The sequence below is a fragment of the Narcine bancroftii genome, chromosome 7 (assembly GCF_036971445.1).
Source record: "Narcine bancroftii isolate sNarBan1 chromosome 7, sNarBan1.hap1, whole genome shotgun sequence".
NCBI lineage: Eukaryota > Metazoa > Chordata > Chondrichthyes > Torpediniformes > Narcinidae > Narcine > Narcine bancroftii.
Window position 1 is genome coordinate 215,191,091 of NC_091475.1, and position 21,784 is coordinate 215,212,874.

The 21,784-nt window shown below is 48.8% G+C and overlaps 1 protein-coding gene and 1 long non-coding RNA gene across 2 annotated transcripts in view; one reads left to right on the top strand and one right to left on the bottom strand.

The window, feature by feature from the left end:
- The window catches only part of ilk (integrin-linked kinase), a 70,005-nt gene extending 56,863 nt beyond the window's left edge, over positions 1–13,142 (top strand). Inside the window, exons 10-13 of the mRNA XM_069892306.1 lie at positions 1,486–1,607; positions 2,972–3,071; positions 10,620–10,750; positions 11,933–13,142. Coding sequence (XP_069748407.1) covers positions 1,486–1,607; positions 2,972–3,071; positions 10,620–10,750; positions 11,933–12,082 — 503 coding nt within the window. The 3' untranslated portion in view covers positions 12,083–13,142. The remainder of the gene's footprint in view (positions 1–1,485; positions 1,608–2,971; positions 3,072–10,619; positions 10,751–11,932) is intronic.
- A 1,244-nt stretch (positions 13,143–14,386) lies between these two features.
- Positions 14,387–21,434, bottom strand: LOC138739713 (uncharacterized). Its single transcript, XR_011342376.1, has 3 exons — positions 21,259–21,434; positions 15,662–15,798; positions 14,387–14,982 (listed from the first exon to the last, which is right to left on the bottom strand). It is a non-coding gene; the product is annotated as an uncharacterized lncRNA (long non-coding RNA).
- Between the last annotated feature and the right edge of the window lie 350 nt (positions 21,435–21,784).

The window sequence follows — 21,784 nt, forward strand, 5'->3', positions numbered from 1 at the left end:
TCACAAACAACTGGGGTCCCAGTACTGATCTCTGCAGACCTCCAGGTGGATCAGGAAGGGAGGGCACACCAGCAAACAGGGGGAGGGGGGGCTGGCTCTATGATACGAGAGGGAAGGGGGTGGAACTGGAGGAAAGGAGAATGGGGAAGAGAGGGAGAATGGGGAGTGGGCTAGCAGAAATGGAGAATGTGGCTGTGGAAGCGAGTCTGGGTGAGGATATGGTTGTAGAGTTTGAGAGCGGCAGGGATTACAGACAAACTGAGGAACTCCCTTCAGAAGCAAAGGAGAACCTCTTCAGGATAGCCATTGGTCAGAGAGATTTCGCAGTTTTGCGGTAAACAGAAGTAAAACATGAAAGTTTGCAGACTCCATACTCCATACCCCTCTCATCCATGCAACTGTCCAAATTCCTCTTAAATGTTAACATTGAGCCCACATTCACCACTTCAGCTGGCAGCTCGTTCCACACTCCACCATCTGTGTGAAGAAATTCCCCCTAAACTTCCCCTTTCACCCTTAACCCACGTCCTCTGGTTTGTATCTCACCTGCCCTCAGTGGAAAAAGCCGACCTACATTTACTCTGTCAACCCCCCCTTATAATTTGAAATACCTCGATCAAATCTCCCCTCATTCTTCTACGCTCCAGGGAATAAACTCCTCACCTGTTAACCTTTCCCTGTAACTCACTTTCTGAAGACCCAGCAACATCCTAGTAAATCTCTGCATTTTTCAATTGTATTGATAACTTTCCTGTAGTTCGGTGACCAAAACAGCGCCAATGTCTTCTACAACTTTACCCTAACATTCCCAACTTCTGTTCTCAATACTTTGATTTATGAAGGCTAATATTTACAACTCTGTCCACCTGTGACATCACTTTCAGGGAATGATGTACCTGTGTTCCCAGGTCCATCTGTTCTGCTACCGTCCTCAGTGCCCGACCATTTACTGTGTGTGTAAAAGTCTCAAGCAGCACCCTATTGACCACCTGGATCTCCAAGGATACAACATCCACTGTACTTGTTGGAGCCTCAAAGAGCTCCTGTAAATTTGTCCCAAGTTATTTTCCTGTCCTGAATCCATGGTACATCTGCTGATAAAACCATTTCTTCATTAATGATGGTTTCAAACATTTACTCCCATCTGCATTTGCCGACTCTGATGCCAAACCTAGACGATAAATTATCCCAAATGCCTGTGGTGTAACTTCCACTGTTTCTTTCACTACTCTGGGGCCCATTCCATCCATGTGCCCTAATCTTCTGGATCAGCCTCCCATGACAGACAGTTTCAAGTCACTGAGTCCTTGCGGACAACCTCCCTTACCCTCTGCCTCACACTGATCAATCATTTCCGTTGCCTCCTCAAAACTCGCATCCGATTGTGAGACGTGATGTTCCTCCCACAAAGCTGTGCTGTCTCTGCTTGGTATCCCGGAATCCCTCTCCTCACGTCTCCTACACTCTCTGCTCTATCCCACACAGACTTTGTCGTGGACCAGAGCCAGGCGGTGAAGTTTGCCTTGGACATCGCTCGTGGCCTTGCCTTCCTGCACACCCTGGAGCCCCTCATCCCCAGGCATTACGTCAACAGCAAGAGCATCATGGTGAGACATCTGCATCCTGCTCGACTCCACTCCCTGCTCTGTTGGGAGCTGAGCCTGCCCAGTTACTGCAGGCACCGGAGCACCCCGTAGCAACGCAGCCAATTCCTTCACCCTCAACTCTGTTTGTTTAGGGAGGTGGAGTGGCTGCTATGAAGTCTCTACCTGCCTGGTGCACTTGGATAAGACTGGAGGGAACGTTTAAAGAGGGCTTTCCCGTTGTCGAGAGGTGGAAAGTAGGGGGACAGGAAGGAAGAAAAGGAAAGTTTTCTGCCTGGAGGTCGGTGACTAGAGGTAGGGCCGCAGGGATCTGTTCCGGGACCCCCGCTCTTTGTGATTTTTATAAATGACCTGGATGAAGAGACGGAAGGATGGGTCAGGAAGTTTGTGGATGACATGAAGGTTGAAGGAGTTGTGGATGGAGCTGAAGGTTGTTGAAGATTACAACAAGATATAGACAGGATGCAGAGTTGGGCAGAAAAGTGGCAGATGGAGTTCAATCCAGATAAGTGTGAGGTGATGAATTTTGGAAGGACAAACCAGAAGGCTGAGTACAGGATTAATAGTCGGTAATTTAACCGTGTGCAGAATCAGAGGGACCTTCGGATCCAGATCCATACATCCCTAAAAGGTCACTGCACGGGTTGATTGGATAGTTAAGAAGGCTTATGGGATGCTGGGCTTCATTAACAGGGGGATAGAGTTCAGGGGTCGAGAGGTCATGTTGCAGCTCTACAAATCTCTGGCGAGACCCCACTTAGAGAATTGTGTTCAGTTCTGGTCACTTCATTACAGGAAGGATGTGGAAGCTGTTGAGTGGGTGCAGAGGAGATTTACCAGGATGTTTCCTGGATTGGGAAACAAGTCTTACGAGGCAAGGTTACTAGAGCTGGGATTTTTCTCTTTCGAGTGTAGAAGGATGAGAGGAAAATTAATAAAGGTCTACAAGATTCTGAGAGGGATAGATAGGGTGGACGGCCAGTGCCTGTTACTCAAGGCAGGATCAACAAACACCAGAGGATGTGTGTACAAAGAGAAGGGAGGGAAGTTTAGGGGGGGACGTCAGGGGTAAGGTTTTTACACAGAGAGTTGTGGGGGAGATTTAAATGACCTCTAGACACACACATGGATGGAAGGAAAATAGAGGGTTACAGGTTAGGGAGGGTTTAGTTCCTTTTTTTTTAGGAATATATGGGTTGGCACAACATCGAGGGCTGAAGGGCCTGTACTGTAGTGTTCTGTATTTCCACCCCTTTGTGGTGGAGTGACCTCCCCAGTTCATCAGTTTGTTTGGCTCCTCTTACACGTGTGGTGCTTGCCTTCCAACAGGAACTAAGCTGTGTGGTCACTCTTTGTTTTGTGGTTAGATTGACGAAGATATGACTGCTCGCATCAGCATGGCGGATGTCAAATTCTCTTTCCAGTGCCCTGGCAGAATGTACGCACCAGCCTGGGTGGCCCCAGAAGGTGAGGTGTTCTCCCACATCGACTCTCACTCACTGTGGAGGTCAGATAGAAAGGGACAAGGAACAGCAAGTTATACAGTTAGATTTTGGAGAAAGTGAAAAATTTATGTTTGTTAAGGGCTGCACTGATCTACAAATGAACCAGGTCACGGAGATGCAACTCGCACTGGGCTGACGTCACAGTGGTCCCAGTGGAGAGGGGATGGCCACAAAGGATCATGGGAGAGGTGCTGATAAGCTCTCAGAGAGTGGTTCAGCTCACTCACAGCTTCTGTGTGGTTTTTCTTTCGTTCACTGCTCAGCGCGATCACACTGGTGGCACCGACAGACCATTCACTAATCTGCATACCCTCCACAGTGGTGACCCCAACGGTCCATTCACTGATCAGCCCACCCTCCACAGTGGTGACCCCAACAGACCATTCACTGATCAGCCCACCCTCCACAGTGGTGATCCCGACAGACCATTCACTGATCAGCCCACCTTCCACAGTGGAGACCCCGACAGACCATTCACTGATCAGCCCACCCTCCACAGTGGTGACCCCGACGGTCCATTCACTGATCAGCCGACCCTCCACAGTGGTGACCCCGACGGTCCATTCACTGATCAGCCCACCCTCCACGGTGGTGACCCCGACAGACCATTCACTAATCAGCCCACCCTCCATAGTGGTGACCCCGACAGACCATTCACTGATCAGCCCACCCTCCACAGTGGTGACCCCGACGGTCCATTCATTGATCAGCCGACCCTCCACAGTGGAGACCCCGACAGACCATTCACTAATCACCCCACCCTCCATAGTGGTGACCCCGACAGACCATTCACTGATCAGCCCACCCTCCACATTGGTGACCCCGACAGACCATTCACTGATCAGCCCACCCTCCACAGTGGTGACCCCGACAGACCATTCACTGATCAACCCACCCTCCACAGTGGTGACCCCGACAGACCATTCACTGATCAGCCCACCCTCCACAGTGGTCACTCCGACAGACCATTCACTGATCAGCCCACCCTCCATAGTGGTGGCCCTGACAGACCATTCACTGATCAGCCCACCCTCCACAGTGGTGACCCCGACAGACCATTCACTGATCAGCCCACCCTCCACAGTGGAGACCCCGACAGACCATTCACTGATCAGCCCACCCTCCATAGCGGTGACCCCGACAGACCATTCACTGATCAGCCCACCCTCCACAGTGGTGACCCCAACAGACCATTCACTGATCAGCCCACCCTCCACAGTGGAGACCCCGACAGACCATTCACTAATCAGCCCACCTTCCAGAGTGGTGACCCCGACAGACCATTCACTGATCAGCCCACCCTCCATGGTGGTGACCCCGACAGACCATTCACTGATCAGCCCACCCTCCACAGTGGTGACCCCGACGGTCCATTCACTGAGCAGCCCATCCTCCACAGTGGTGACCCTGACGGTCCATTCACTGATCAGCCCACCCTCCACTGTGGTGACCCCTACAGACCATTCACTGATCGGCCCACCCTCCACAGTGGTGATCCCGACAGACCATTCACTGATCAGCCCACCTTCCACAGTGGAGACCTCGACAGACCATTCACTGATCAGCCCACCCTTCACAGTGGAGACCCCGACAGACCATTCACTAATCAGCCCACCCTCCATAGTGGTAACCCCGACAGACCATTCACTGATCAGCCCACCCTCCACAGTGGTGACCCCGACAGACCATTCACTGATCAGCCCACCCTCCACAGTGGTGACCCCGACAGACCATTCACTGATCAACCCACCCTCCACAGTGGTGACCCGGACAGACCATTCACTGATCAGCCCACCCTCCACAGTGGTGACCCCGACAAACGATTCACTGATCAGCCCACCCTCCACAGTGGTAACCATGACGATCCATTCACTGATCAGCCCACCTTCCACAGTGGAGACCCCGACAGACCATTCACTGATCAGCCCACCCTCCATAGTGGTGGCCCCGAAAGACAATTCACTGATCAGCCCACCCTCCACAGTGGTGACCCCGACAGACCATTCACTGATCAGCCCACCCTCCACAGTGGTGACCCCGACAGACCATTCACTGATCAGCCCACCCTCCACAGTGGTGACCCCGACAGACCATTCACTGATCAGCCCATCCTCCACAGTGGTGACCCTGACGATCCATTCACTGATCAGCCCACCTTCCACAGTGGAGACCCTGACAGACCATTCACTGATCAGCCCACCCTCCACAGTGGTGACCCCGACAGACCATTCACTGATCAGCCCACCCTCCACAGTGGTGACCCCGACAAACGATTCACTGATCAGCCCACCCTCCACAGTGGTGGCCCTGACAGACCATTCACTGAGCAGCCCACCTTCCACAGTGGTGACCCTGACGATCCATTCACTGATCAGCCCACCTTCCACCGTGGAGACCCCGACAGACCATTCACTGATCAGCCCACCCTCCATAGCGGTGACCCCGACAGACCATTCACTGATCAGCCCACCCTCCACAGTGGTGATCCCGACAGACCATTCACTGATCAGCCCACCCTCCACAGTGGTGACCCCGACAGACCATTCACTAATCAGCCCACCCTCCATAGTGGTGACCCCGACAGACCATTCACTGATCAGCGCACCCTCCACAGTGGTGACCCCGACAGACCATTCACTGATCAGCCCACCCTCCACAGTGGTGACCCCGACAGACCATTCACTGATCAACCCACCCTCCACAGTGGTGACCCCGACAGACCATTCACTGATCAGCCCACCTTCCACAGTGGAGACCCCGACAGACCATTCACTGATCAGCCCACCCTCCACAGTGGTGGCCCTGACAGACCATTCACTGTTCAGCCCACCCTCCATAGTGGTGACCCCGACGGACCATTCACTGATCAGCCCACCCTCCACAGTGGTGACCCCAACAGACCATTCACTGATCAGCCCACCTTCCACAGTGGTGACCCTGACGGTCCATTAACTGATCAGCCCACCTTCCACAGTGGTGACACCGACAGACCATTCACTGATCAGCCCACCCTCCACAGTGGAGGCCCCGACAGACCATTCACTGATCAGCCCACCCTCCACAGTGGAGACCCCGACAGACCATTCACTAATCAGCCCACCTTCCAGAGTGGTGACCCCGACAGACCATTTACTGATCAGCCCACCTTCCACAGTGGTGACCCTGACAGTCCATTCATTGATCAGCCCACCCTCCACAGTGGTGACCCCGATGGTCCATTCACTGATCAGCCCAACCTCCACAGTGGTGACCCCGATGGTCCATTTACTGATCAGCCCACCCTCCACAGTGGTGACCCCGACGGTCCATTCACTGATCAGCCCACCCTCCACGGTGGTGACCCCGACAGACCATTCACTGATCAGCCCACCCTCCACAGTGGTGACCCCGACGGTCCATTCATTGAGCAGCCCATCCTCCACAGTGGTGACCATGACGGTCCATTCACTGATCAGCCCACCCTCCACTGTGGTGACCCCGACAGACCATTCACTGATCAGCCCACATTCCACAGTGGTGACCCCGACAAACGATTCACTGATCAGCCCACCCTCTACAGTGGTGACCCCGACAGACCATTCACTGATCAGCTCACCTTCCACAGTGGTGACCCCGACAGTCCATTCACTGATCAGCCCACCCTCCACAGTGGTGGCCCTGACAGACCATTCACTCATCAGCCCACCCTCCACAGTGATGAATCCAACGGTCCTTTCACTGATCAGCCCGCCCTCCACAGTGGTGACCCCGACGGACCATTCACTGATCAGCCCACCCTCCACATTGGTGACCCCGACAGACCATTCACTGATCAGCCCACCCTCCACAGTGGTGACCCCGACAGACCATTCACTGATTAACCCACCCTCCACAGTGGTGACCCCGACAGACCATTCACTGATCAGCCCACCCTCCACAGTGGTGACCCCGACAGACCATTCACTGATTAGCCCACCCTCCACAGTGGAGACCCCGACAGACCATTCACTGATCAGCCCACCTTCCAGAGTGGTGACCCCGACAGACCATTCACTGATCAGCCCACCCTCCACGGTGGTGACCCCGACTGTCCATTCACTGATCAGCCCACCCTCCACAGTGGTGAGCCCGACGGTCCATTTACTGATCAGCCCACCCTCTACAGTGGTGACCCCGACGGTCCATTCACTGATCAGCCCACCCTCCACGGTGGTGACCCCAACAGACCATTCACTGATCAGCCCACCTTCCACAGTGGTGACCCTGACAGTCCATTCATTGATCAGCCCACCCTCCACAGTGGTGACCCCGATGGTCCATTCACTGATCAGCCCAACCTCCACAGTGGTGACCCCGATGGTCCATTTACTGATCAGCCCACCCTCCACAGTGGTGACCCCGACGGTCCATTCACTGATCAGCCCACCCTCCACGGTGGTGACCCCGACAGACCATTCACTGATCAGCCCACCCTCCACAGTGGTGACCCCGACGGTCCATTCATTGAGCAGCCCATCCTCCACAGTGGTGACCATGACGGTCCATTCACTGATCAGCCCACCCTCCACTGTGGTGACCCCGACAGACCATTCACTGATCAGCCCACCTTCCACAGTGGTGACCCCGACAAACGATTCACTGATCAGCCCACCCTCTACAGTGGTGACCCCGACAGACCATTCACTGATCAGCTCACCTTCCACAGTGGTGACCCCGACAGTCCATTCACTGATCAGCCCACCCTCCACAGTGGTGGCCCTGACAGACCATTCACTCATCAGCCCACCCTCCACAGTGATGAATCCAACGGTCCTTTCACTGATCAGCCCGCCCTCCACAGTGGTGACCCCGACGGACCATTCACTGATCAGCCCACCCTCCACATTGGTGACCCCGACAGACCATTCACTGATCAGCCCACCCTCCACGGTGGTGACCCCAACAGACCATTCACTGATCAGCCCACCCTCCACAGTGGTGACCCCGACGGTCCATTTACTGATCAGCCCACCCTCCACTGTGATGACCCCGACGGTCCATTCACTGATCAGCCCACCCTCCACGTTGGTGACCCCGACAGACCATTCACTGATCAGCCCACCCTCCACAGTGGTGACCCCGAAGGTCCATTCACTGAGCAGCCCATCCTCCACAGTGGTGACCCTGACGGTCCATTCACTGATCAGCCCACCCTCCACAGTGATGAATCCGATGGTTCATTCACTGATCAGCCCACCTTCCACAGTGGTGTCCCCGACAGACCATTCACTGATCAACCCACCCTCCACAGTGGATACCCCGACAGACCATTCACTAATCAGCCCACCTTCCACAATGGTGACCCGACGGTCCATTCACTGATTTTTTCCTTATCGCATTTATTGTCCTAGACCAGGGGTGTCAAACTCAAATTCACGGAAGGCCAAAATTAAAAACTTGGACTAAGTCGAGGGCCGAACTAAATATCTATTGAAAATTTTCAACAACATCTGCATGTTTTCTCTTCTTTCAACATATGTAATGTTAAACTTTTTCATATTAAAATAAATGTTTAATAATAGTTTTGGATAAACTCCTTCCAGAAGCATTAACAAATGAGAAATAAAATATTCAATAAATAATATTTCTCTATAGAGGATTTGTCAAATGTTGCTAGTGTGCTGTCGAATAGTAAAATCTGAGGGCTATTGAGAATGTGGGAGAATAACATGATTCCTGAAACAATCAAATGGGTGACTGATTGTGGGCATGAACTCTAGCAGGGTTATTTGCCATGCCCTTTTTCCACTGGTACAGATATCCTTTGATTTACACACTTTTCAAGTTTTATGCCTAATGAGCTTGTATCCAGGTGCAGGACCATTTTTAACCAGGAATATATTTATCACTGTGACATGAAACTATTGGAAGATCATTTTATCCTGAGATTAAAGTTCATAATCCTTACTCAGGCCTGTGTGCGGGAGGGCGGGGTTTGCAGGCGATCGGGTTGGACAACGACAGTGCGGGGGCATCAGCTCTCGCTGCAGGGCGGGCGGCATCTCGGCAGATCAGTGGCCCCGTCACCGTGAGTCGCGGGTCGGCCTGCGGCAGGGAGGGGGAGTGGGCAAAGGTCCTGGCGAGGTCAGGCCCGAGGCCTCCGGTTCTGTGCGCTGGGAAGTGGCCTTGGCTTCCCCTGACACCGGCCAGGCCGCGCTGCGATGGGGGGGCGGGGCGGGGGGACACGACAGTGCGGGGGCATCGGCTCTCGCTGCAGGGCGGCATCTCAGCGGATCAGCGGCCCCGTCACCGTGAGTCGCGGGTCAGCCTGCGGCAGGGAGGGGGAGTGGGCAACGGTCCTGGCGAGGTCAGGCCCGAGGCCTCTGGTTTCGGGCGCTGGGAAGCGGCCTTGGCTTTCCCTGTCACCGGCCAGGCCCTAAAACCAGAGTCCACGGTGAGACCCTGCAACGTAAACAGAGGAGGTGGGGGCGATTAGCGGGTTGACGCCAATGCATTCTGGGATTTATAGTATTAGCTGTGCATGCGCTATACTGGCATGGCGGCCAGCGGGCCACCTCTAATACATTTTTGAAATGATCTTGCAGGCCAAATATAATTATATCCGCGGGCCAGAGTTTGACATGTGTGTCCTAGACACTTGCTCTGTCTTCAATTGCCAAACTAATACCTTATGTGCACGTTCCCCAAGTTCATAACAGCATCGCTTAGACTTCTGTATTAACTTCTCGTACTTGTATATTAGTAAAGTATTATATCGCAATTTCAATTTCATTAAATGAGCTTTTTTATCTTCAGTCAAGTTTCGTTGTAGCCTCTTTTCTAATGTTTCGATCTCCTTTTCCAAATTAAGAGTTTCTATAGTATATTTTTTAACTTTAGTAGAGTAACTGATAATCTGCCCTCTTAAATAAGCCAATGTCTGTACTAATAATTCCGAGTTTCTTTTACCCTTAGCAAATACTGAGTCGAGTACCTTTATTCTGTTACCAGAACTTTATTTTATTCCGCAGAGACTTACCCTACCAAGTTGTCTCCGTCTCCCCCAGAGCAGAGTTAGGCTTAACAGAGTAATTAATAATGTCGATACATTACAGGCTTTTATAGACTGTGATAAACAATTTAACAGTTTCACATTCATAGATTTTGCTTCAGACTTGAGACCACATGACATCCAAATTTCTTCCAGAATTGCTTCGCCAAATAGAACCACACGTGCCTCAGAACTGCATTCTGTGGCATAACAGCTGGGATGATACTGGAATCATTTACCCTCCCTTCATTAACAGGGTTATTGGTTACCAGAAGGCCTGAGCATATGTTGTTTATTTAACCCATTCTTGATACTCTCCATACAACTTGACCATAACATCCCATCTCCTGTACTTGTATCGTGGACCTTTGGCCTCCTCTATCGTTCCCCCAACCCCCCCCCCGTTCATGTCACTGTTACCCTCAGACATGCCCCAGCACTACAGAGCTGAGTGTTGCGGCCCGGTTTCCTCCTGGGTAACTCCACCTTTTGTGTTCACAGCCCTTCAGAAGAAGGCGGAGGAGATTAACCGGAGGTCAGCAGACATGTGGAGCTTTGCCATCCTCTTATGGGAGCTGGTGACGCGTGAGGTCCCCTTTGCAGATCTGTCCAACATGGAGATCGGCATGAAGGTGAGCTGCTGTGGATGCTACTGTCACTTTGGGCAGAGTTGATACTTGGTGTCCATCCCTTCCAATGGGCAGCATTGCCCCACTACTGGCTGAGGGTGGGATAGAGGCATGGGCTGCTGGAAGGTGGTGATTGCCCGTGGCAAGGTGGAGCAGTGACCTTGACTGCCCACAGCGAGGTGACACAGGGTCGTGACTGCCCACGGCGAGGTGACACAGGGTCGTGACTGCCCACGGCGAGGTGACGCAGTGACCATGTCTGCCCGCGCCGAGGTGGCGCAGGCTCCATGATTGCCCGTGGAGAGGTGATGGGTCCGTGCCTGCCCGTGGCGAGGTGACGCAGGGTCCGTGCATGCGCGCGGCGAGGTGACGCAGGGTCCGTGTCTGTTCCTCTGACAGAGTCAGGAGGGAGAAATGCACATTCATGGAAGGAACATCACTCTGTGGGAGGGGCAGTACAGAGGGGGGGGTCACACTATGGGAGAGGCAGGACCAGGGAGGGGGGTTGTCACTGTGGGAGGGGCAGTACTGAGGGAGGGCCAATATAAAGGGGGTCACACTGGGAGGGGCAGTACTGGGGGTCACACTGTGGGAGTGGCAGAACAGAGGGGATCACAGTGTGGGAGGGGCAGTACAAGGGGTCACATTATGGGAGGGGCAGTACAGGGGGGTCACCCTGTGGGAGGGGCAGAACTGGGGGGTCACCCTGTGGGAGGGGCAATACTGGGGGGGTCACCCTGTGGGAGGGGCAGTACTGAGGGAGGGGCAGTACTGAGGGAAGGGCAGTACTGAGGGGGATCACCCTATGGGAGGGGCAGTACAGTGGGGGTCACACTGTTGGAGAGGCGGTGGGGAGGGGGGTCACTGTGGGAGGGGCAGTATAGAGGGGGGTCACACTGAGGGAGGGGCAATACAGAGGGATCACTGTGGAAGGGGCAGTACTGGGGGTCACAATGTGGGAGGGGCAGTACAGAGGGGGGTCATAGTATGGGAGGGGCAATACAGAGGGATCACTGTGGAAGGGGCAGTACTGGGGGTCACAATGTGGGAGGGGCAGTACAGAGGGGGGTCATAGTATGGGAGAGGCAGTACTGGGGGGGTCACACTGTTTGAGGTGACACCTCCTGTGGGCCTTGCGGGTGAGTTGTTGCCACTGGAACCAACTGGGGATTTGACCTTTAATAGGTGTCTCTGGAGGGCCTGAGGCCGACCATCCCACCCGGAATCTCTCCGCATGTCTGCAAGCTGATGAAGATCTGCATGAACGAGGATCCTGCCAAAAGACCAAAGTTTGACATGATTGTGCCAATTATGGAGAAAATGCAAGATAAGTAGAGGTGGTGGGCAGTGGGCTTCTCCCTTCCCCAATCCCACCAGCTTCCAGGACCCTCACATAATCGGTACCAGACTGGCCCGTGCTGAAGCTTCTCCGAACACACTCCCTGCCTGCGTGTTTACAGAGGGTCCATCAGATTGGCCAGTCCCCATAGCCTGAGGTCTGTTATCACCACTCTGTTGATTCCAGTGACATCTAATCTCACAGATCATTGCCTTCCCAGATGGGAAGGTTCGAACAGAACATTGCCCTGTTAGTGGCTGATGTGCAATCACTCTGCCACTAGATGTTCACTCAGTCTACTGATGGTTTGAGAGGAGGGTGGGGGAATCAGCTTGAGTTCCTGTGCCCCATCACTGCCCAGTGTTCCTTCTTGTTATGGTCAAGGACACCTAGTTCTATGGCCTTTGGGTGGGTGGGAGCAGGTAGGATCTCTCCCCTCTCCTTCAGGGTGAATGCCTTGGCAGGAAGGGCAAAGCCTTGCCCTTATGGGGCTTGTGATCATCACTGGCCCTGTGTCCGGCATCTGTCACTGTGACAGGGGCAGTGTTGAGGCAATTGCTCACATGGATTAGGCACCCATTTCCCTCCCTGACGTCTCCTGGTGCCTCCATCAGCCCTGGTGCCTCCATCAACCCCGGGTCTCTCCTGCATGCCTCTGAAGTCCCCCTGGGTGGGTGGAGGTCACTGTCTGTTTAGGAGGAGGTGCCCTTGGGGCCAGATGCCCTTGATCAGGCCACACTGATCAATCACTGTGGTGCTATTCGATGCAGCCCTGTGCCTAGAGACACAGCTCAGGTCAAGTACTCACTGATTATGTGTGGGATCTCGAGACCTTGTGTCTGTTCCCCTGACCGGTGGTCTCCAGTGGTCTACTAACCCTTCATTCTGAACAAGCTGCTGTTGATCCTTGCAAGGAAGCAGTTCTCAAACGGAGCTTGCTGACCATTTATCTTATTTATACACCACCTGTATTCCCACTTTCTACTTGCATCACTGCTGTTTTACTGAAAATATAACTTTATGGATTTTGCATTAAAAAGATAGATTTCAAATTCATATTGTGTCTGTGTATGATAAACATCTTCAACACTTCACATCCACTGTGAAGGTAGTCCGCATCACACTACATTGTGCCATGTGTGTGTGACAGGACATCTCTGGCAGTGTTGGGTTGATTTCTTAAACTTGTTCAAAACCAAAGCCCTGATTCTTCCAGTCAGTTGCTTTCAGAACATGTCAGTAGGTTTTCATTCCACACAAGTGATCCTGAAGACAGTGGGGAGGGGTGTGATCACATAACCTGCTTTTGTTTTGCGAAGGGATTGACCCTGGACATGAGGAAGAACTCCCTCCTATGACAGAGTACTAGCTAACGAGGGCTATCTTTAATCCACCGAGAGCCAGTTTGGTTTAACACCAGATCTGGGGTATTGTCAGCTGCCTTTTTACTGCTTGTGTTTGGACTCAGGAGCAGGAAGACGAGTGGAATTTGTTCACATGGCTCCTTGGGCTCCTCTGTTACTCACTTCCACTTCCCTAAAATGTTCGCACAAGAGAACCTGAGCAAGAACCTCAGTTCACAACAAGCTCTAAATCAAATCGGGAAGTGAGTAAACAAATACGAGATGAAACATAACTCTGATGTCAGAATCCCCTTTCACACGTGCATCCCAGTAAATTGGCCGTTCAAGGTCACGGGATAGGAATAGGGGGTTTGGCCTTTCACACTGGACCACTCCTAACCAGAACACTGACATTTTCACACTTGCAAGGTTTATCCCGGTGTTTGGTCTGTTCTACCTTTAGCAGGAAGTGCCTGCAATGTAATTACCCCTTTCACACTTGCCTGATGTCAACGCCGGCATCTACAGGCACCAGGGATTGTACTAGGGGTCGAGGCCGGCAATCCTGGTGTGAGATGATGTTGTCTGACACCAGAGTTGAGCAGATTTTGCTTTCACACTTCCCACTTTAAAGGCTGATTGGCCTTCAATTCCTGGGATCACTGGCAAGTGTGAAAGGGGCTTGAGACATTGCAATTTGGAAAGTCAAACTAGTGAGGGCCTGCAGAGTGAATGGTGGGACCCTGGAGAGTTCAGTTGCTAGGAAGCCCTGAACAGAGCTGTCGCCAGGACGGCTGCAACATGAAGGAGTAATTGAACAGGTCGACAACTCACCATGGGCTGCATGTAATTTTGTCTTCCCCCAGTTGGACAACAAATACCCGAATTAAAGAATTTTAAAAAGTCTTGAAAATTTGTTCTGAAGTTGTCTGAATGTTAAAAGATTACAATGGCTTCTAATACAAAGAAATCGAAAGCACAGATTCAGAAGAGACTTCCTTTTAAAAGTACAGAATAATTGAGGCCTACTTACCAAGTGGAATCCACGGAATTGATTGGACAGTTACCCAAGCAGCCACATACTCCAGCTCGCTTAAAAGTAACTGAATTATCTTTCCTCACCGCATTAATAGTTCTCGATGCTTGTTCTGTTTCCAATTGCCACGCTAGAACTTTGAGCTCTAGCACCTAACTCTTATTATGAGTTAACATTGCTCAGATCTTTGAATCAAATGTTGATATTGATATGTTTGTAATATGTTATATCATAGCTTCAATTTAGTTAAAACTGCCTTATTATCCTCCGTACAATTCCTCTGCAGAGTTGCCAGAGTCTGCAGTTTCGGGCTCGGTGCGCGACACTACTGCGGGTCCTGGTGGTGCGGAGGCTTGAGGCAGCGCGGAGGCTTGAGGCAGCGCGTCGCAAGATGCACGTGCGCGGTCCTCAGCACTGCCGGCAATGCGCGGTGTGTCCCGGGTCTGTGATCTTCTTGACAGGGTCTGGGCTGTCAGTGAAGTTGGTCAGCAACGGGCTGATCACGTCGGGACTGGGTCTGTAGGCCAGAAGTAAAGTGACTAAATCGTTGGTGGAATTAAAAGAACAGCAAGGGAAAGCCTCTCTGGAAACTGAAGCTATGGAAGAAAATTTATTGACTACTCCTGAAATGATAGAAATTAGGCCTCAAGCAGAGACTAGTGAAACTACTTTTAATGCTGTTTTTACAATTTTGGAATCTATAGCTCATCAAATGGGTAATAATTCAACACAAATATCCACTCAGATTGACCATGGATTTATGAACATGACTGAAAAAATGAATAATATTTGTGAAGAAGTTTCTTCTGTTAATAAAGATATTTCTGTCATTAAAACTGATGTCAATAGATGCTTGAATATGGTGGATACAGTTCAAGACAATTTTAAGAAGATGGAAGGTGCCTTTCAAGTTTGTAAAGAACAAGTGGAAACGTAATAAAGAAAAAAAATAGAAAAGTGGAAGATTCTTTTGTTGGATGGGAAATTCAGAAGAAGGTCTTATCGAAGAAGATAGATTCGTTGGAAATCAAAGCCGCCGGAATAATGTTAAAATAGTGGGAATTCCTGAAGGAATTGAGGGTTCGGATCCAATAAAATTTCTCAAAATGTGGATCCTTGAAGCATTGGGATTGGAATTTTTTCCAGAAGGTTTGGAATTAGAAAGGGCACATAGAGCTTTGAGAAGTAAACCATACCTGGGCCAACCTCCACGAGCAGTTTTGATTCGTTGTCTACAGTATCAAGACAGGGAAACCATTTTGCGAGTTGCAGTCCAAATGCATGTAGATATCGGTCTCCGTTGATGGTACAAGGAAATAAGGTTTTCTTTTATCTGCATTTAAGTCAAGAAATTATTAAAAGATGTAAAGAATTTAATTCTGCTAAAGAGGTGCTTTGGAGGAAGGGTTACAAATTTTCTTTTTGATACTTTGCAGTTTTGAAGATTTTTTATGGTAATTTCCAATCACAGTTTTTTGAGAGGGGTCATGCTTTAATTTTTGCCAATTCTTTGCCAGACAGGGCTACCGAAAGGCATTCTTCACCTAAGAGGAAGACACCTGATAAGGAGAATGGAAATGGGAACAGGAAGAGTTTGATTGATATTGATGATCCGGAACAAGCCTTGGGATTGAATTCATTGGGGCTGTGAACTGATTTAGACATAATTTTATGTCCAGTTGGGGGGGGGGGGGAATTGATGTCATTGAAGCCTTTGGAAGTCGTCCACCTCCTGTGGGGGGGGATTTTATTTCTTTCCACACCCAGTTAAGTGGAGAGTTACTACCTTTGTAGTTTCTACTTATTTCTAAAAAAAAATTTTCTTATATTTGTGTAATCTTTATTTTGTTTGGGGGGAGTTCTAGTGGTTGATTAATTTCAGGGCTATTTGGCAAGGGAAGCTTCATTTTAATTTATTGAGGAGAGGGTTTTTTGTGGATTAAAGGAATAGAGGGTTTTTTTATTGTAAAAACAATGTATAGTTTGAATTTTGCAACATTTAAATTTCAGGGCTTAAACAACCCAATTCAGCATAAACGTGTTTATGCTTAAAAGATGAAAGTAGGTGTTGCTTTTTTTGCAGGAAACTCATTTAACTGAAAAATAACATTTAAAATTGAAGAGGGATTGGGTTGGTCATCTAATCTCATCTTCTTTTAATTCGAAAGCACGAGGAGTGGCGATTTTGATTCACAAGAAATTACAATTTGAACTCGAATCTTTGGTGGAAACAGCTAGTCGAATTTTAATGATTAATTGTAAATTGTTTGCCGAGTCACGGTCTTTGTTGAATGGGTATGTGTTGACGATGAACAATTTGTGTCTGAAGCTTTTTTAACTCTGAGTCAAGCAAAAGAAAGTATTTTGATTGGGGGAGATTTCAATTGTGTATTAGATCTATTACTGGATAAATCTCCGAAAACTTTGAAAAAAATCAAAAGCACCGGCCCAATTGGTTTCTTTGATGAAAGATTTAAATTTGATAGAGGTTTGGAGAAGGTTAAATCCTACTGAGAAAGATTTTTCATTTTATTCTTTGCATCACGATTCATTTTCAAGGATTGATTTATTTTTGGCATCAGCACATTTGCAACCTTGATTTACTCAAGCTGAATACAAGAGTAGAATAATTTCAGACCATTCATTGTTATTAATTTCTTGTGTTGGGCTGGAAGTTACTCAATCAACTTTTCGGTGGATGTTTAATGCAATGCTATTGAGAAAACTGGAATTTGTAAAATTTATTAAGGATCAAATTGCTTCTTTTCTGGATTTGAATAGGAATACAGTTCAGAGTAATTTTACTTTATGGGATGCCTTGAAGGCATTTTTACGTGGTCAAATTATTAGCTATGCATGAAAAGAAAATAAGAAATTTTTGGCAGAGAGTCGGTTATTGGAAAAACAGTTAGTTGATTTGGAAAAAGAATTTCAGAGGAATTGTACAGAGGATAAAGAGGGTAAATTTTTATTGTTTAATCAACTTAGAGAGAAATTTTGAATTCCAGTGAATTCTTTATTTGTTTATTATCAAATTAGAGCATTAGTGAAAGATAATTTTGGAAGAGAAATTAAAATTCCTAAGTTAACAAAATTTGAGTTTATGATTTCTCATTCGTTAAATATGGGTTTTATTTCTGAGATATATGCATTGTTGCAAGACACTATGGATAAAATAAATTTAGATAAATCTAGGATTAAATGGGAAAATGATTTAATTTGTGATATTAATCAGGCTGATTGGGAGATTATGTGTTTTGATGGAGTGACTAAATTGCTTAATGTAAGATATAGTATAGTTAATTATAATTTTTTGCATCAGTTGTGTCTAACCCCTGAGAACTTGGAAAAAAAATATGGATTTGGTATTTCAGAATTGTGTTTTAGATGTGGATTATATGTAGGAACATTTTTACATTCAGTTTGGATTTGTGATAAGGTTCAATCATTTTGGCATAAAATTAGGGAATTTCTTCAAAAATTGTTTAAGATCCAATTTTTGTTTGACCCAAAAAAAATTTTGTTGGGTTGTATTACCCTATTTATTGAGTTGGGGTTAGATAAGTTTCAGACAGCATTTCTTTGTTTAGCATTGGCTGTAGCACGTAAATGTGTTGCGACTTCCTGAAAAGACGAAGTTGAGATAAATGTAAATCGTTGGCATAATGAGTTGAGGTCCTGTATTTGTATGGAGAAAATAACATATAATTTGCATGACAATTATGACTTTTTTTGTTAAGATGTGGTCGCCTTATTTGAAATGTATGAGTTTAGTAATATCCTAAATTCTTGTGTTTCTTTTATTTTTTTAATACTTCCCTTGGGGAGTTTGCTGAGGGTGGGTGGAGGGGGGGAGTTGGTTGTAACCTTCATTTTTATATTATGAACTTTGTAAAAGTTTTTCTTTTGAAAATATTAAATAAAGTTTTTTAAAAAAAGATGATGCTAAACTTGAACCTTCTTCTGACGCCCTACAATCCCAACTTGGAGATTGTCGTAGCTTCAGATGCATCAGAGTCTGGGTGGGTGCAGTCATTTCTCACACGTTCTCAGATGGGAATCAGAAGGCCAGAGCGCACACAGTGCATTCTCTAACCGCCGCAGAGCGTAACTACGGACACATTGAAAAGGAGGCTCCAGTAATTGTTTTTGCAGTGAAGAAATTCCATAAAATGCTCTTTGGATGGCAATTCACTCTTCTGACAGATCATAAGCTGCTATTAGCAGTATTTGGTTCAAAGAAAGGAATTCCAATTTACACGGCAATCTGTCGGCAAAGATGGGCAACCATGCTGCTTTGGTACGATTTCAACATTAAATACCTGCGACCACAAGTATCGGACAAGCTGACGCATTGTCATGGCTCATCAGCGAACAGGAAACAGAGCCAGTAGATATTCTAGTCGCGGAACTCTCGGTAGAGGCAGAGGTCAACCAGGTATTTATTCAAAGATGTTATTAACTCACTGCTGGTTACAGCAGAAAGAGTCAGACAAGCCAAGAGCAGCGACAAGAGATAATGCGTTACCATTGTTCAGGGTGGGCAAGAACTTGTCCACGAATGGAAATCCAGCCACCTTTATCTTTTTTAACACAGCCATCACTACCTCCTCAGTTATCCTTATATGCTTCATGACCTCCCCACTATCTTTCTTTACTTCAACTGGTTCAACATTTTTTTTACCTAGTGAATACCGAGGCAAATAAATCATTCAAAATTTCCCCCATTTCCTCAGACTTCCCACTCAGCCTACCCTCGCTATCTACAAGGGGTCCAATTTTATCTCTCACTAATCTTTTAATTTTAATGTACTTATAGAAACCCTTTGGATTTATTTCTACTCTGTCAGCCAAAGCCTCTTCATGCCTTTTTTTGGCCTTTCTAATTTCTTTCTTAAGATTCCTTCTACACTCCTTGTAGTCCTCCTTCAACTTCTCAGCTCCCTGCTCTTTATACCTCTTGTACACCTCCCTTTTTCTCCTAACCAAATTTCCAATATTCCTCTAAAACCAAGCCTCCCTATGACTTCCAGCCTTTCCTTTGACCCAGACTGGGACATAACTACTCTGTACCCACAAAATTTCTTTTTTGTATATCCTCCATTTTTCATTAACATCCTTACCTGAAAATATCCTGTCCCACTCAATACTCCCCAATTCCCTTTTTATTCCTACAAAATTTGCTCTTTTCCAATCCAGAACCTCAACTTTAGGCCTCTCCTTGCTCTTCCTTAAAGCTACCCCAAAACTAACAGAATTATGGTCACTCGACCCAATTGGTTCTCCAACATTAATGTCCGCTACCTGATCTAGCTCGTTCCCTAACAGGAGATCCAGTATTACACCATCCCGAGTCGGTTCTTCTACTAACTGATTTAGAAAACAATCCTGAACACATTTAACTAACTCCAGCCCATCCAGCCCTCTAACCGTATGGGTATCCCAATCAATGTGTGGGAAGTTAAAATCTCCCATGATCACTACCCTATGATTTTTACACAAATACGTTATCTCCCTACAAATTTGTTCCTCTAATTCCCTTGGCCCATTTGGTGGTCTGTAATGCACCCCTATTAGCACCCACTTGCCTCCTCCACCCCTCAATTCCACCCAAACAGCCTCACTGGTCGATCCCTCCATACCACCCTGCCACCTCACGGCAGTAATGTCCTCCCTAACAAGCAGAGCAACTCCTCCTCCTTTTTTACCCCCTGATCTATCACATCTAAAACAAATGTATCCCGGAACATTAAGTTGCCAGTCCTGCCCCTCCTGTAGCCAGGTCTCACTAATTGCCACAATATCGTGACCCCAAGTATCTATCCATGCTCTCAGCTCATCTACCTTGTTCACTATGCTTCTTGCATTAAAATATATGCATCTCAGAGAATGACCCTCACATATATTCTCTTTTTTACCTTCTACCCTAATCTCCATCCTACCTTTGTTATCTTTTTTATTCCTAGCTAGGTGGCCATACTCCCTGGACACTGCTCTAACCCTCTGTTCCCCACCCTCATGCCAAACTAGTTTAAACCTACCCCCACAGCTCTAGCAAATCTACTTGCCAGCACATTGGTCCCCCTCCAGTTCAAGAGGAGTCCGTCCCTCTTGTACAGGTCCGACCTTCCCCAGAAGAGATCCCAATGATCCAAAAATCTTATCCCTTGCCCCCTGCACCATCTCTTTAGCCACACATTCATCCTCCACATCCTCCTATTTCTACCTCACTAGCGCGTGGCACGGGCAGCAATCCAGAGATTACTACCTTGGAGGTCCTGTTTTTTAACTTCCTACCTAATTCTACATAATCCTGTTTCAGGACCTCATCCCCACTTCTAACTAAGTCATTGGTCCCCACATGGACCATGACTTCTGGCTGTTCTCCTTCCCCTTGCAGAATGCTATGTACTCGATCAGAGATATCCCTGACCCTGGCACCAGGGAGGCAACAGACCAACCCATGCTGCCCACAACCTCCGGCTGCTCACCCTTCCCATTAAGAATATTCTGCATCTGCTCAGAGACATCCTGGACCTGAGCACCCGAGAGGCAACACACTCTCCTGGAGTCTCTGTGACGATCGCTCTGCCTGACTCCACCCTCCCCTTCTGAGGCTCAGAGCCAACCACAGTGTCGTTGGTCTGGCAGCTGTCTGGCCCAGATTGGTCATCCCCCCCCACAGCAGAATCCAAAGGGGTTACTGAGGGCAACGGCCACAGAATTACCCTGCACTGACTCCCCTCGGTGTCACCCCTCCTCTGACTGAATCCTGCACTTTGCGTGTAACCACCTGCTCAAAACTCTTATCAACGACTTGCTCAGGCTCCCGGATGATCCTCAGTTCATCCAACTCCAATTCCTCCAGTTCCTTAATAAGGTTTTTTAAAGGAGCTGGATTCGCTGCTCTTCCCACAGGTGGAGACTTCAGGATCCATGAATGACCACATGAGGAGCATTTCTCAGTCTCAGTGATCTACATTGACATCGACTTCTCCTCCCCTCCACCACCCCTCCCTCCCCTCGCCTCCACCACCTCTATCCCTTCCCTCCCCTACCCCTTCCCTCCACAACCCCTCCCCTATCACATCCCTCCACCACCCCCTTCCTCCCCTATCCTCTCCCTCCCCTCCACTACTCCCTCCCTCCGTCCCTACCCCTTCCCTCCACCACCCCCTCCCCTATCCTCTCCCTCCTCCCTTCCCCTCCCTCCACCTCCCCTCCCTTCCCCTCCCTCCACCTCCCCTCCCTTCCCCTCCCCTCCCCTCCACCACCCCTCCCTCCCCTCGCCTCCACCACCTCTATCCCTTCCCTCCCCT